Source organism: Anser anser (genome assembly GCF_964211835.1).
Source record: "Anser anser genome assembly, chromosome: 3".
NCBI lineage: Eukaryota > Metazoa > Chordata > Aves > Anseriformes > Anatidae > Anser > Anser anser.
Window position 1 is genome coordinate 3824718 of NC_139722.1, and position 16203 is coordinate 3840920.

Consider the following 16203-nt stretch of genomic DNA (forward strand, 5'->3'; position numbering starts at 1 on the left):
TCCCCGGGGGGGGAGGGGAGAGGGGGCACTGGGGGGAGGCGCCCCGGAGGCTCCTTCCTCCTCCTCTTCCTCCTCCTCCTCTTCCTCCTCCTCCTCCTCGCAGGATGCGCGGGGGCTTCCCGGGGCTCTCCCTGGCGCTGCTGGCTGCGGAGCGCGCTGCGAGTGAGTGGGCGCGCAGGGGGCGCAGGGGGCGCGCAGGGGGCGCGCAGGGAGCGCGCAGGGGGCGCGCAGGGGATGCGCGGGGGGGATAAAGTGGGAGTAAGGGGAGAAAAAGGGGAGAGAGCGCTGCGCCCCCTCCGTTCCCCAAACAAAAGCTTTTTGTATCCGGACACCTCTTTCTCCCTTTTTTTTTTTTTTTTTTTTTTTAAAAAAAAGGAGTTTTTTGGATGTTTTGTTTCTTTTTAAATTCGAATTCCGGCGCCCTTTATCTGAGCCCACCTTCGGCCAAGCCCCTCGGCAGCGATGGCTGCGCTGCTGCTGACAAGCAGCCCAGGAGCTGGAAGCCCGAGATAAGCTGCAGATCCTGGGGGAGGCTGTGGGTAGCATCTTTAGGTTGGCATCCCCCAGCACCCTCTCCGCTCTTTTCCAGGGCTCAGCACCATCATCCACTACCTGGCGCGGGGGCAGCTGGGCTGCTTTTGGCTCACCGTCGCCTGCCTGGCACCCGCCTACGTGCCTCAGCTCCTCAGCATCCTCTGGTTCAGGGCAGACGGCCAGCCGCCCGGCCGCGGGCTCCTGGCCCTCCACGTCCTGCAGCTGGGCCTCTGGAAGCGGTGAGATCCTCACCCCATGACCCACCCAGCCTCCCTGCGCCTGCCAAAAACCGTGGTGGACGTCCCATTGGGCTGCCTCTTGCAGGTACTGGGATGTTTTGCGGCTGGAGGCGAAGGCGGGCGGCAGCGCCGGTGCCGGGGAGGTGCTGCTGCAGCTCGGGGACGTGTGCGCGCTGCGGCTGCTGGAGGCCCTGCTGCAGACCCTGCCTCACCTCCTGCTGCAGGCGTACGTCGTCGTGGCCGTTGAGCCCACCAGCATCGTCCCCGGTGAGCGGGGACCTCCCCGGAGGACGCTTCGTGTTGCGGAGGGGGGGATGAGTTTGGGTGGGCGACGTGTTCCCACCCGGCAGGGCGCAGAGCAGGCTCTGGATGGAGAAGTGTGCTGCAGAGCGGGTTAGGAAGCCCTGATGCAAGGCAATCAGGGATAAATACGGCTTAAAAATCCGCTGTGGTTGAGCCTGGAGGAGTTTTTGGGCTAACCATGGCTTTTCCCAGCTGGCACGGCCACTCCTCGCAGCGTACGGAGCATCTCCGTGGTGCCTCGGTTGGGTTTGGACCCGACGCCCGTTCCTCGGCTCCAGCCGAATCGTGGTGCGGCGCTGAGCATTTAGGGTTTGGGGGCTGCATCTTAGAAAAGGGGAATTTCCAGCTGTGTTTTGCAAAGGGGGAAGCTGGGGCATGGAGCTGGGACACGTGCAAGGCCGGTCTCCAAGTCGTGGCAGGCTCAGGTCCGACCGCGGCGAGCGGAGATGGAGCTGGGGGCTCACGCTTTGGGCAGGCACTGGCATGACGCGGAGACCAGATTTGGGGTGAAGTGCTTGAAATCCTCCAGCTGATAGGACCTGTTGTCTAGCTTGGATGGACGCCATGCTCTGGGTGGCTCCTTGAAGCAGAAACGGGGTCCTCAAGACGGTCGGGTATCCTCTGAGCACCCCTGTCCCCATGCAGGTGTCAGCGCCGGGCTGTCCCTGCTGTCCCTCTCCTGGGCGTTGGTGTCCTACAGCCGCTTCTCCTGCCTGCTGAAACCCGGCCACGTCCGCCTGCCGGCCGCAGCCCTGCTCTGCCTGCTGCTCTGGAGGACGGGGATGCTGGGGACCCGCGTCCTGGCCCTGGTGCTCTTCACCAGGCTCTATTCCTGCTGGGTTTTGGCTGTGGCAGGTGAGACCGACGCTCCTCAGCCTTTTCGCCCCGTCCCGTTGGCAGCCGGGGAGCTGCTCCCACCGCCTCCGGGGCCGTTTTGCCCCTTCGGTGCCATCCCCTCGCAGGAATCCACTGGCTGCTCATGGCCTTCTGGCTGGTGGCCCAGCAGACGGACATCGTGGCCCAGCCGTGCCGCTGGAGGCTGTTCAATGCCCTGGTGGGAGCCGTGTACGTCTTCTGCTACGTCAACGTCCAGCCGGGTGCTTCCAGGCACAGGGTGGCCGTGTTTTACCTGGTGAGTACCCTGGGCATGGAAATTCTCTTTTATTTTTTATTTTTAAGCATGGGGTTTTTATTTACTTATTTATTTTTTGGGCTGGGACAAAAAGGGAACTTGCAATGTAGGTGCAAAATAAATCGGCAACGTCTCGAGTTAGACCTGGTGCTGGTCATTTTAAGCAATCCGAAGCCCTCCGAAGGACCCGAGTGACATTTCTCTCCCCCCGCTCCGCAGGTAATGCTGGTGGAAAACACCTTCCTGCTGCTGCTGGCCACCGAGTTCCTGCAGGCGGAGACGAGGCACAGCCTGGGTGTGACCGGGGCCGTCTTGTCGGGGTCTGCCCTAGGTAAAAACCCCTTGGATTTAGCGCCTGGATCACGTGTTTGGAGAGCAGCTCGAGCAAACGAGCATCATCACCTATTTTAGTTGCACGGCAATATTTGCTTTATGTCTTCAAGCTTAAGCTTCTGGATTTATTTGGGTATACCCGAATCCACCCGGAGTTTCATTTCTCAGCTTTTCTCAGTTTGGGGGTGGAGGTAAGCGGGTGCTGCAATAAAAAAGAGCGGTGAGGTTTGGAGCAGCCTCCTGGCGGGGAGTTAAATCTGGGAAGAGTTGGCTCCGAGTGGCATTGGAGGAGCTTTTAAAAGCGAACGGTGATGGGGGAGTGGGTTTGAAGCTTCGGAAGGGCACGGGTGCTTGCAGGAGGTGTTTGTGGAGCTGGCGTCCAGCAGGAACGGGAGGCTGCTGGTGCTGGTCCTGCTCCTCCAGGAGGAAGGTCGGGTACCTTAAAATGAGACATGGATGTGGGGTGAAACCCTCTGGTGTCTCTCATTCTGTGGCTGGAGAAGCGGGATGAGATGAGGGGGGAAGGAGTCCTGCACCGTGCTCGCACGACGCCCAGCCGCATCCCTGCAAAAGAGAGACCTGGGCTCTCCTCCGCCCCTCACCAAAATGTGGCCAGGATTCGGCCCTTGACGTTTTTCTGCTCTTTTGCAGGCGCCGCGGCTCTGGTGGTTTATTACAGCCTGCTCCACCCCAAGTCCGCGGAGATCTGGGAAGGCTTCCTGGAGAAATCCTGCCGGGCCACGGCTGCCGGTGACGATCGGGCTGCTGGAAACAGCTCCCAAACGGGGCAAAGTTCGGGAATTTCGGGAGACGGCGAGTCCTTGGAGGTGGAAGGGACCACAATGGCTCCCAAAAAGGAGAACGGCTCGTCGCTGCTGCAGGTCGGAGGGCGCTTGGAGGACGGGTGGGCAAACCATCACCACTGGCTGCTGGTGAGGCTGGCCTTGAAGACGGGGGACGTGTCCCAGATCAACGCAGCTTTTGGGGACGGTGGCGTGGGAGAGGTGTACGCGGGCAAAGCCAGGCCTGGGGCAGAGCTGTGCCTCCCCACGAGGGAAATCGCTCCCCTGCGTCTCGGATCCGATCTGACCGACGCGAAATCGGTGGTGGTGAGGAACGGAGGAGGCAGCAAAGGCGAGGTCGGTGATGAAGAAGCAGCACAGGAGGACAGAGCAGGGCAGGAGCCTGGTCCTCGCCCTGCCGCCTCCCTGCCCAGCAGCTCCTCCCCGGTCCCGGACGAGGTTTCCTCCGTGTACTTCACTGCCAACACTAGAGGCATCACCTCTGCCGGTGTGGCGACGGCGACGGCCACCTCCTCGACCCTGCTGCAAGGGGACAAGGAAGCCCAGCCTCCCCCAGGCTGCCTGGCAGGAGGAGGAGGAAGAGGAGAGGATTCATCCCTCGGGATGGCGAGCATCAGCCCGATCCTGGGCTCCTGCGCCCACCGGCACCTGCAGAGCAGCTCTTCCCTCTGCAGGACAAGTGGCTGCGGGGCAGCGGGGCCCCCCGGGACCCCCATGGGGTGGCATCACCTTCAGGACACCCAGCAGGGGACCGTCCCGAGGAGCAAGCTGCGGCCGCCGTGCTTCACCTCCACCCCCAAGGCTGACCCTAAACCCTGCTGCCAGGCAGACGTGGTCCTGCGTGGTGAGGAAATCGCCTCCCCTCCTGGAGCATCTCCTGCTTCTGGAGAGCCTCAGCAGCTGGAATAGCTTAAAAGGCTGGGTTTGGGTATTTATTAAACTTATTTATGTAAAAACCCCGACAGGCAGCCGGGGCATCCTGCCTTTTAGGTATTTGGGGTGACGTCGGGAAAGGTGACCTGAAGCAAGTGCCTGTAGGAGCTGCGGGTCTGGCCCAACGTGGAGACCTGGCTGCTGTCTCCTGGGCTGCGAGGCTGGCCAAAGCAGGAATCTTCTCAGGACAAACAAGTGCCTAAAACAGAAATCTGACGGGCTTTGCCCCCTCGGTGCCTTTCCTTCTGGGCAGAGCAAGGCCCGAACCGAGGCTCGGCGCTGCTCGGTTCATTTTTCCCCCACCAATTCCTTCGTGAGAGCTTTACCCCTCTGTTTGCCGGGGCCACGCCGGAGCCCAGACCCTCTGCATGCTGCAGGTGGCAACCTCGGGACATTGAATTAGACCGAAGCCGTATCTGCGTGTCCACGGTCGGGCTGATTGGGGTCTGTTAATGAATTATTGGGGTGAGTGACGCTGGAGCAGGCAGTGGTGGCTGCTCACCCCGTCCCCAAACCGTGACCAAACCGGACCTAGGAGATGGAAAATCAAATATTTTGTAGGTCGGGTGGTGGGGCTGCCCTCGAACCTGTGCTGGTTGTCACCAGGCAAAACGAGGTTGGGAAAGACAATGCATTCGGGGTTTGCTGTCCTGCCCTGGTCCACAGAAGGTTTTACACCATCCTTGCTGCACTGGTGAGTGATAAATGTATTTAACCCGCTGGGAATTGCCCTGAACGGCCTCAGATCTGCTTTAGATGTAATCACAAAACTCGCCAAGGGTCAGGAGAAGGTTGGGCGGGCTGCGCCCTACAGCAGAGGTCCCACAGCACCGAGCAGGGGGTGAGCAACCACCCCACGGAGCAGCCAGGAAGGAAACGACGCTCCGTGTCCCTCGGCCACCAGAGGGAGATGCTGCCCAAGGCTTCCAAAGCAGGCGCCCCGCTGCGGGTGCTGGCACCCATGGGGTGGGAGGAGAGGGGTGCGTGGGACTGTCACCGCCTCGGCATCCCATATGGGAGCTGGTGGGGGTGAAACGGGGGCTCTGGGGTGCTGGGGGTGGCGGACTGAGTGCCCAGCGGGCGCCTGGAGGAACCTGGCCGGGGCTGCAGGAGGCTCCTTCCAGCTCCCCGAACGTCACCGGGCCTCGGGGGAACTTGGGGAGCCTCCGCTGGGGTCTCTCACCCGCAGAAGGGCCGGAAGCTCGGCACGTCCCCATCCCACCCCGCTCAGCCAGGCCCTCCGACGCCCCGGGATAAAGGATTTCTGCTCGTTTGTGGCTGGCGAGCCCAATTTTTGCTCGCTTGGCTCATGGGGAAACCCTCGCTCGTGCCCCAGCGCCACCGTCGTGGCGGGGACCTGCCCCGGGCAGCGGGGCGCAAGGAACGGGGTGACAAATGGTGACAATGCGGGGAGCGACCTGCGGGAACTGCCTGTGCCGCTCGTCGCTCACCTGGAAAAAAAAGGAGCAGGAAAAAAGGGCAGGAACGGAGCCTGCGTCCCTCCCGGAGCCGCAAACAATGCCCAGGGGAGCAGCGGGACTTGGGGACGTGGCCGTCACCGTCCCCTCCACCCCGCTCCCCTCCTCGGGTGGTTTCGAGCGCGGTCAAAAGGTGGGGTAAAACAAAGTGGGCTTGGAAGGAGGTGGCAGGGCGCTCGGGGTGGCTGCAGCCCACCCGGCAGCGGGTTTGGGCTCTGACCTCGTCCACCCCTGGGGATTTAAAGAGGAGAAGGTCCAGAAGATCCTGCCCTCGATGGGAGACGTCGCGGCGTCGCTCGTCTGCTGCTTTGGGTAGAGGCACGGCGCAAAACACCCGGCTCCGAGGTGATGCAAGCCCCCGGGCCGACCCGAGAATGATTTACCCACAAAGAAAAAAAAAAAAAAAGAAATCTTCTCACTTCCAAAAATACCGAAACGGCAGAATTAGAGAAAAAATATTTGCCCCCGGTTGCTGTTGTTTGTTTTTTCCAGGCTGTGACTCGGGACAGTTTTTGGTTCCCTTTTTGGTGCTTTGCCTATTCCCGTAAAGGGCACGGGGAACCTGGGGGCTCATCAGGCCCCTAATGAGGGCCGTGACTTAATGAGACCCCCGAGGACCGCGCTCTGCGTGCGGGATTGGGCCCGGGGACCCAATTTTGTGCCCCCGGGGACCGGGACCGGGACCGCTTGGCTCCCTTTTTGGGGGGGGATTTTGGGGGTCCGTGGGGATGCTGCGGGTGGAAAGAGCCGGCACTGCTCGGATAGGGGGGGACCCTAAAAGCGGCCCTAAACGGGGGAGGGGGGGGCACGGACACGGGTGGGTGCTGGGACGGGGTGGGGGGGGGGGTGCAGGGATGGGGGGGGCGGACACGGGGTGGGGGGCGCGGACACGGGTGGGATGGGGGGGACACGGGGAGGGATGGAGGGACACGGGGGGGGATGGAGGGACACGGGGGGGATGGAGGGACACGGGGGGGCCGGGGGGGGGGTGGGGGGGTGCCGGGGCCAGCCCAGCAGCCGGGGGTGGGACCGGGGAGGGGTTTGCGGGGCGGCGGCGCCTGCGCGGGGCGGCGGCGGAGCTCCGCGAAGTTGTGCGGGGCCCGGGGGAAGTTTGCGGGGAGGCGGCTCCCGGTGCCCGGAGCCCGGTGCCCGGTGGCGGTCCCGGTCCCGGTGCCGGTGCCGGGCCGGCCATGGCTTTCCGGCGCCGAGCCAAGAGCCACCCGCTCTTCAGCCAGGAGTTCCTCATCCACAACCACGCCGACATCGGCTTCTGCCTGGTGCTCAGCGTCCTCATCGCCCTCATGTTCGAGGTGAGCCCACCCCCCCCACACCCCCCCCACGGCTCCCCCGTCCCTCCTCGGTCCCGTTTCCCACGCGTGTCCCCCCCCCCCCCCGGGACACCCCCACCCATCTCCGTGTGCCCCCCACTCCCCCCCAGTCCGTGGGTGCTGCACCCACGGGTGACCGCCCCAGCAAGCTCTGGGGGGGGGGGCTGTGGGGCAGACCCCCGCTGGTTTTGGGGGCACCAGCCCCCCCCTCCATCCTTGGGGCGCCCCATTCGCCCCCCAGCTCCCTCCCACCAGCAGTGGGACCCCCCCTTCCCCAACCTCCCCCCAAAAACTGGAGCCAGCCGTGTGCGGGACCCCACCGCTGCCTTTTGGGGTGCCCCGTCCCTACCCCAAATAAAACCCTTTAGCACCACTGAGGCTCACGGCTTGCTGCTGGGTGCTCGCCAACCCCGCTTCTCCTGCTGCCCCCCACCCCAAAATCCGCCACCCCTGCTGGGGACGGTCCCTGCCCCGCACAGCACCCCGAGCACCGTCGGCCTCCCGTCCCCGTGCCTGGAGGCTGCCTCGACCCGCGGCCTCCCGCGAGGAAACCTCGAGCCCCGACGGATGCTTTCCAGGTCTCGTTTTGGGGCTTTTTTTTCCTTGACTTCAAGCCCCTTTCCAGGTGCTTTCTCCGCAGGCAGCCGACCCCGCGCCGTGGGACGAGCACCGCGGGCTCCTGGGCCTCGCGCGGCTCCCCGCAGCCTCCCCTGGTCCTCCGCAGGGAAACTTGGGGCCGGCGAGAGCCCCACGAAGGCCGAGCAGCTCCGGGAACACCGCCGCCTCTCCCCCTGCTCCTTCCCTCTCCCAGCTCCCTTTTCTCTTTTTTTTTTTTCTTTTTCCTCTCCTCTTTTCGGGGAGGAGACGGGGGAAGGGCTGGAGGCCGCTGCGCTGCTTTCTCCCACTCCGGCCTCCCTACGTGGAGGCAGCTCTCGGGTGGTCAGCGGCCGGAGCGGGTCCCCCCCTTCCCCTGCCCAAACCCTCCCCTCCAGCCCAGTGCCACGTTTCAAAAGGGAATCCGGGGCACGGGAAAAGGGGTGGCCGGGGGGGGGGGGGGGGGGGCCTGGCGGAGGAGGAAAGGCTCCTTCTCCAGCAAATCGCAGGAGGAGGAAATCCATTTCCTTGGCAGCCCCCCCCCCCTCCCCCTTTTCTTTCCTTTTTTTTTTTTTTTCCTTTTCCTTACTTCTTTTTTTTTTTTTTTCTGCAAAGGCGTTGAATGAGCGAGCGAAACCCTCGCGCTTAGTGCGTGGCGTGGATTTATGTAAGGGACGGCTTCTAAAGCTCCAGCGGGAGGGCCGGCGCCGCTCCGAAACCGCATGCAAATGCTCCGAAGTTGGGCTGCGAGTTTCGGAGTCGTACTTCAGCAAAAAAAAAAAAAAAAAAAGAAAGAAAGAAAGAAAGAAAAATCATCGGGGTTGCGTCGCCCACGAGGTTTCCTCTCCCCACAGCTGCTGCTTTCGGGGTGCCGCCGCTTTGGGGGGATTTCAGGGGCCGTGATGCTCCGAGGGCTGTTTTTCCGAAACACAAAAACCTCCCCGATGCGAGCGGTGACCCCCCCCCCCGTGGGGCTCTTGTGTTATTATCGTTACTATCACTGCCGTTACTATTATGTTATATTCTGATTTCCTCCTGCTTTGTCTTCCCCCCGGAGGAGAAATCCTGCTCTGCTCTTCCCCGGCCCCCCCACGCCCCCGAGCCGCCCCTCTGGGGTTCTTCGCGCCGCCCCCGCGGTGAGTTTCGGTGTCAGCTCGGCCGTGTCACCTCCCGGTGACATCCCCGGCCCTTCCTCCTCGTTGTTCTCCCCCTCGTCCCGCTGGGTTCCCACCTTCCCGACGGGCGGAAACGGCCGAGTCCTGCTCACAATGGGGCCGTTTCCTGCAGAGGGGAGGGCTCGCGGGGCGTGCAAACGGGATTTTTAACCTTTTCCCAGGCGGCCCCGCGCCGGGCGGGGTGGAGGGGATGCTCGAAGGCTCGCCGAGCGTCTCCCCGCCTCGCGGCACGGCGTGAAAATCCACCTCCGGCGTCCTCTTCGGCTCGCAACCTCTTCCCATTCCCGGCAGATCGATGGCACAAGGAGCCCGTTCAATTTTCGGGGTGCCGCCCCGGCTGATTTGGGGACGCGGCGCTGGTTATTGGGGTGCCGTGCGCCTCCCGGGGATGCTCAGGAGGGCAGTGCTGAAGCCCGGCGTGAAAAGTTTCCGTGGTTTTTGTTGTTGTTGTTTTTTTTTTTCCTCCCAAACCATTTTAAGTTTGGAAACGCGAAACAGCTGCTCTCCGTCTTCGCTTTGCATATCTTTCTTTTTTTTTTTCCACCCTTTTTGGCAGAAAAATGAAACCGAAGCCGGGCTCAGCTGAGCCCGCAGCTGTCCAGCTCGCGTCAGGGCACATGGTGTGGGGCCGGGCAGCATCCTCACGGGTTGAATTTGGGGCAGATCTTGCTGTTTTGGGGGATTTCTCTATCGGATGCCACGGTCTGCGCACGATGGGGAAACTGAGGCACGGTCTTCTCGCTCCTTCCCACCCAGAACCGGCCGCTGGGGGCCTGTGGGGACAGGGCTCGACGTGTGCTAAGGGTATTTGGGGTTTAATATCGGAGCTGGAAAGGCTCGAGGCTGCCTGGAATAGGGGCACAGGCCGGGATTTCGTGCAGAAGTGACTTTTCCCCGTGCTGGTGACCCACGGCGTCCCGGGCTGCGACACTCCAGCACCAGCTGACGAACCGGGCGCTATTTCCAGGCGCCCTGCTAAATGAACTCTTCCCCTCCCCACGTGTGTGGAAAGGGCTTTGAAAATACGGCCTTCCCACTGGAGGGGGAAGGCTTAGAGGACGGGGAATTAAGAAACGAAGGGGAATTTAGGTCCCGTTTAGGTCCCGTTCGGAAAGGGAATAAGCAGGAGGGAGGAGGGGGTGCCGCTGGCGGTGCCGCGCTGCAGGACGAGGGTGTTTGCGCTCCGCTGCCCGCCCAGGGGGGCTGTGAAGGCTGCTGTTTACCTTCCGGGGCTCTGGTCCAAAGTTTGGTCTTCAGTGTACGTACAGGGCCCGTGTCGAGCCATCCCGACTTGGGGACTAATGTGGTTTTCTTTCAGCAAGCGCTCCGGCCGGTGGAGGGGAAGAAAACGGAGAAAAATCTCCTGACGGCGTTTTATCTGTAATTAGAAGTTGTTTTTCAAGCCCGGGAAATATTTTTCCCAGCTTGGGCTGCAGCAGCTCCCCCGGCCTCCCCCGCCGGAGCTTTGGAGCCGCTTCCTTCCTCGGGAGGAGCTGGAACCCGAACGGGAGCACGGCTGGGACCCCGCAGGTCCCACCGGGGTGAGGTTTTGGGGTGCGGGCGGCGGGGACGGGTTTTGGAGAGCGACCCGGTGCTTCCCCAGGGAAGGATGCTCGTGGTCGATTGACCCCAGAGGGTCGTGCTGGCATCCCGAGGGACCTGGGCAGGCAGGAGAGGGGGGCTGACACAAACCTGCAGCTCGACGAGGAGAAGCCCAAAGTCCTGCCCCTGGGGAGGAACAGGCCCAGCACCAGGACAGGCCGGGGGCACCCAGCTGGAAAGCGGCTCTGCAGAAACGGACCTGGGGGGACTCCTTGGAGAGCTCCCCGAGCCGCCAGGACGTGGGGCTGGGCACCCTACGGGGGCACCCAGGGATGTCCCCAAGCCCCAGCCATGCCACGATTCTGGGATTTTGGGGTAGGTGCTTGGATTCACGTGCTCAGGGGCCTTTATTAAAAGCAGCTCGCGTGCTTGTACAAGTGAATTTGGGATTTTGGTTGGACTCTTGTCTTGTGGGGAAAAAAAAAAACACGAAAAAGGGCCAGGGAAGCTTTGGTGCTTTGTATCAGAGACCAAACCCAAGCGATGTGCGGCTTCAATGCGTGCTGCATCGCCCCGTAAGGAGCATCCCTGGGCCTCTCTGAGCATCCCACCTTCCCAAACCCAGCTGATTTAAGCACAGGCAGGGTGAGGAGCATCTTCCTCACCCCGTTGGCCTCGGGTTGGGTTGCACAGGGGTGCCCTTAGCCTAGAGCAAGCACCGAGCAAGGAACGTAGAGCATTTCCCATATGGTCCCCACGTGGCTTGGCCAGACAAATCCCGCTCCCACCTTTGAAAAACTCCCTCGTTGGGCTCTCATTTCAGGACAAACACCGCTGCGGGTCTTGTGCCTCTGAATAATGCTCGCTTTGCTCTTCCCGTTACCAACTTCTCCTTTCTCTGGCCAAGAGCTCGCCGTGAGCTCAGAAAGCGCCGCCAGCCCCGGCCCCCATCGCTGCTTCCCGGGCCGAGAAAACCTCGGCTCTGCCTTGCGGGGGAGCTGGAGGTGCCCTTTCTGGAGGTGCCCTTCAAGTCGAAGGGGTGGGAAGGATGCTCTGAGCCCTCAGAAAGCCCCGGGACCGCCTCCGAAAACTGCAGACGAGGCTCCCGTGATGCCCGCCGGGCACCCACGGGGCTGGTTACAGCCCCTCTGGCTGGCCAGGAGGCTTCATCCCCGGGGACGCTGCCTCATTTCCAGCCGCTTCCACCTCTGGGTGGCAGCCGGACGGAGGCGAAACCCCCAGCGCCTGCTGCCGTGGGCACATCTGCGAGGCAGCCACCCATCCCTGCCGCATCGTGGCCACCGCTGAACCCATGCATTCACTTTGTGCCCTGCACCAGCTCGCCGTGGGGTTTGGCTGCACGGTCCCGGCCGTGCCGTGCTGCTCCGGGGTGAAGTAACCTCGCTTCCCTCGCCAGCAAGGCTCGCAGGAGCCAGGAGCGTCTCCTTAAGCCAGCCACGCGACGCAATTTTTCCGTTACCACCCCGAATCCTGCCCGCGGTCTCCCTCTCCTCGGGCACTTTGCTTCTTGTTTCTCCGCGAGCGTTTTGGTGCCGGGGCGGCCGAGCTCCAGCCAGCACCAGCCCCTTGCTCAATGCTCCTGGGGGTGGGACGGGAGCACTTGGCAAAGCCCCCGGGTTGTTTTTCTCCCCCCCCCACCCCCCTACCCGCCCTCCAGCTACGTCCTGCAAGACGTGAAGCAATATTTCCAGCTGGGTTTTTAATAGCCTGCAGCTCTCGAGCAGTTGCAGCTACGTCTGGGGGAAGCGCAGCTCTCCTCTTTGTCAGCTGCGGGATTTTGGGGGGCGGTTGTGTGCGAGGCGGAGCCCTTTTGTTGGAGAAAAGGAAAAATCGACGGTGTCCTGGCCAGGCAGGATGAGGGCACAGTCAGAGGCTGGCGTGGGATGTCTGCATCGCACAGGGTTTTGATCTGGCTTCGGCTTTGGGATGTGCTGGTCTTGGGGATACTCCTTCGGGGCACCGGGATGGGATGCTCGGCTCTGCCCCATTGCCGTGAATCCTCCTGCTTCTCTGCTGGGGGATCGCTGCCTTCAATTAAAAGCGATAAATGAAGAGCGAGCAGCGCAGCCCTGCTTTGCAGAGGACCTGATGTCTCATCCCAAGGGTTTTATTTCGTTTTATTTTATCCGGGGGGCGAGAGCAGGTGGGAACGAGGGATGGGGGCACGCAGAGCTCGGTGAGGCCACAGCAAGGGTCACACGAGGATGGGTGCTGCTGGAGGGATGCTCGTCCTCAATAGGAAGCAGGATCTCCCCCGTCAGGCTTTGCTGGCTTCTCCAGCTCTCTCCCTCCTTTATCCACCTCTTTCTCCTTCCCAAATCCCCTCTCCCATCACCCGATGCCTGCACATCTCCCTTCTGCCCTGCTCGCATCCCCTTTCCCAGCACGGTAGGAAAGGGGAATAAAGGCTGGCAGAGGAGTTAATGAATTAATTTAACAATTAATTTGCTTCCCCCCCCCTCCCCGTGTGTTTTTGACAGGTCACAGCCAAGACTGCCTTCCTGTTCATCTTACCTCAGTACAACGTTAGCGTGCCTACAGCAGGTAAGAGGTGCTGCTGCCCCGTGCGATTGCCCCAAATCCTCGCTGCCGGCTCGGCTTCCACCAACGCACGCTGCTCGGGTCTTGCCTGGTGGCACAGGAGGCTTGTAAAATCAGAAACAGGGGGAAGCAGGGCTCGGTCCCTGCTTGTATTTTGGCCGCCGCCTCCCAGCCTGGCAGTGATTTGGGCACCGGCGTGGGCCAAAGATTTGGGGCACAAAGCCTGGCGTGGCAGCAGAAAGCTGCCCCTAAGGCCAAGAAATCATCCGGCCGAAGATCAGGGCGGCTGGGATTTAATGAAAATAAGACGAGGGAAGACGGAAGGTCTGCCCTGCAAGTCTCCGAATGTCAGGGTTGAGGAACTCAGCCTGCTTCCAGATTAAATTGTGGTCTGCGCTCCCCCAGAGCCTGGTCCAGACGGTTTCCGCCGCCCGTGCGCCGGGTGATTTTATTCCTCCCTGCTGCCAGGAGTCCCAGGGGCTCTGTAATCACCTCGCCAGGCCCAGGTGCTGAGCTCTCCGTGGGCGATGATGGGCTGGCTGAGGCCGCGGGGAGAGAGCCCTGAGTGCAGCGAGCTGCCTTGCAGGAAGGGTGGCTGCTCACCTGCCTTTTTGCAGGGCTTTTACCTCCCTTCCCCCGGAGATACCAAGAGCTCGCTCTCATCTCCCCCCCGGAGAGGAGAGGAGGCAGAGCAGTTGCAGACGTGCGTAATGTTATTTTCATTAGCCTTGCCGTATGAGTTTATACTGGGGTTATAAGCTCCGATAGAGGCGATGTTTTTACCTCTGGTTTTGCGCAGCACCCAGCAGGGGGGCTCCCAGGGACCGCGTAATGCACAGCTTCATTCCAGGTGTCTTCAAAACCCTATTCCGACCTTATGCAGGTTCAAATCTTTAAAAAAATCTGGCCTGAAGCTTTGTGTATGAACAGGGTTGGTGACAGACGGATCAGGTAGGCAGGATCAGGGGAAGCAGCAGCTTGGTGGGGGCTCAGCTTCACGTTGCAGAGGTTTCTGCAGCATGCCACGAGGAACGGCAGCTTTTTCCCAAATCTGCTTCTTGCCCGTAAGCTGCGAGGCTGCAAATGGTTGCCTGAACGCAGACGCTGGGGGTATTTTGGGTGCTCTTGCTCTGGAAGAGCAGGGCCTCCCATGGGTGCTATTTCGTGTCCTCCAGCCCCTGCTGCTGTCTTGGATCTCTTAAAGGCACCTCCGTTCAGGCAGCAGAGTCCTGCTCCTGAGTGTCACCTTGCTTGGACGTGTGACACTTAGAGGAGAAGCTGTCCCCCCTCCACTGATGACCTAACCCAGGCTGGAGCCCTTTTTCCCAGCCCAGCAGCCCCTGGCACAGTCCTGACCTCTCTCTGCCTCCAAAACAGACAGCCCCAGCCAAGCTGTGTCGGGAATAACCCCACCCCAGAAGACTTAAGCCCTTGGATATAGGTTGGGTTGGGAGGTTTGACCCCAGGTTTGGTCTCTCTGCAGACGGGGAGCTGGTCCAGTATCACTATGGGCTGAAGGACCTGGTCACCATCCTCTTCTACATCTTCATCGCCATCATCCTGCACGCGGTGGTGCAGGAGTACGCCCTGGACGTGAGTGTGTTTGGTGTCTTGGGTTCATCGAATATCTCAAATATCACGGTGGGGACGTGGTCCTGCTGCTGTTAAACGTAGCTGTGGTGTGATCCATGGGCTGGGGGGGCACGTGTGAGCCTTCATCTCTGGGGGCTGCTTGGGACAGGGAGGAAGAGGAGGAAGGAGAGTTGTTGACTCGACGGCTCACGTTTTCTTTTTCTCTCCCTCGGGCCCATCCCAGAAAATCAACAGGCGTCTCCATCTCTCCAAGGTCAAACACAGCAAGTTCAATGAGTCGGGGCAGCTCGTCGCCTTCCACCTCACCTCCTTGATTTGGTGCTTGTACGTCATCGTGACGGTAAGGGCGCGGTGCCGGCTGGACTTGGGGTTCCCTGGGTGGAATTTTGGGTGTCTGGAGCACAAAACTCCCATGGGAATGAAGAATCCCTCATCAGCCCATGGGCTGAGATGGGCACATTTTAGCAAAAGCCTCTCTGCTAACCCAGGATCCCTGCGAGAAGTAGGGGAAGGAATGGGCTTAACCTGGGGTTTGGTTCCTGTGATGCTGCTCATGGATCTGCTCACCCCACCGATGCCAGCAGGGCTGGAGAAGCAGCGTAACGACGAAGCCTCGTGCTGCCAAGAGCTCTTTTCCACGCCTGCAGATGTAAAAAAACACTTGGTTTTGGTCCTAAGCAGTGCGATGGGGGAGTGGGAACGTGGACGGGACCAAGGTTTGAACGGGACGGCAGAACAGTAGCAGGGACAGAGGGTCCCCGTGGGGTGTGGGGACCAGCACAAGAAAATCATGGAAAAAAACGTGCTGACCTCTGCCCTGTGAGAGGCTGGGTGGGATGAGTTACTGTGGCCACGGTTTGTGGGTCCTTCTGTGTTCGCTGACCTTTGAAGGGATTTGGGGCAAACGGGCAGATGGCCGTGATCCCTCCCTCGGTGAGGTGGCAATGGGGGGAGCGCAGAGAAGAAGGGAAAACATGCAGTGCCTCGGGCTGTTTTGGGGATGTTTCAGCCCAAAACAGACGGGAGAAGAACTTGGAGTGGAAATGTTTCATATTTTTTTGGAGAAAGGGAGGGAAAAACAACAGACGGCATCGGGAGGATCGGGCTGTTTTGGCAGCATGAAGCAATGAGGATGCTCTGCTAGCGGTTGGGGTCCAGCTGTGGACCCTGGCTTGGGGATGCTCGGGGAGAGGTCCTCTCCTGCTGCTCGGGGGTCCTGCCAGCCCTCCTTGGAGGACCTCTGTCACCTCCAGACAGGCCTTTTGGGGATCTGCAGGCTCTGTTTCTACCCCACGCTGCACGGAACAGGACGTCCTATGCAGCACACGCACCTTCCCTGGGCTTTCAGGAGTCATGCCAGCCACAAAAAGGACTTAGGGAAGTGAGGGCACAGGTGACAGTGACAACAGGTCTTGGGCAGGATGAATTTTCCATGCCAAGACCTCTTGGCAAAGCCCAGCACAGCACCCCTGTGGCAGGAGCTGTGCTTGTGTGGAACAAGAGGGGAGCCCCTGGAATCTGCTCTGCAAAGATAGGGGAACGCAGGCGGGTGGAAAATCAAACTATGCAATACATATTTAATTATTTTTGCGGGTGTTTTCTGTTCCTCTTTCTCCCCAGAAGCACTCCTTTTTGCTTAAGTTATGCTCGGGTC

General features: G+C 61.0%; 2 protein-coding genes across 5 annotated transcripts in view; both read left to right on the top strand.

Moving 5' to 3' along the window:
- The first annotated feature begins 9 nt into the window (after positions 1-9).
- On the top strand, positions 10-5982 carry XKR5 (XK related 5). 2 transcript variants are annotated; one of them, XM_083830750.1, is made up of 7 exons: positions 10-162; positions 590-773; positions 859-1040; positions 1722-1931; positions 2039-2208; positions 2428-2539; positions 3193-5982. In XM_083830750.1, the coding sequence occupies exons 1-7, from the start codon at positions 105-107 to the stop codon at positions 4251-4253; spliced, it is 1977 nt and encodes a 658-aa protein (XP_083686876.1). In that variant the 5' UTR covers positions 10-104; the 3' UTR covers positions 4254-5982. The 2 variants fall into 2 exon arrangements, with proteins under 2 accessions (XP_083686876.1, XP_083686875.1); XM_083830749.1 differs by lacking the exons at positions 10-162; positions 859-1040 and having other exon boundaries at positions 183-858.
- An 807-nt stretch (positions 5983-6789) lies between these two features.
- The window catches only part of TRAM2 (translocation associated membrane protein 2), a 118173-nt gene continuing 108759 nt past the window's right edge, over positions 6790-16203 (top strand). For all 3 annotated transcript variants that reach the window (XM_083830753.1, XM_083830754.1, XM_083830752.1), the window contains exons 1-4: positions 6790-7065; positions 12896-12959; positions 14440-14549; positions 14773-14889. In XM_083830753.1, coding sequence (XP_083686879.1) covers positions 6946-7065; positions 12896-12959; positions 14440-14549; positions 14773-14889 — 411 coding nt within the window. In that variant the 5' untranslated portion in view covers positions 6790-6945. The remainder of the gene's footprint in view (positions 7066-12895; positions 12960-14439; positions 14550-14772; positions 14890-16203) is intronic.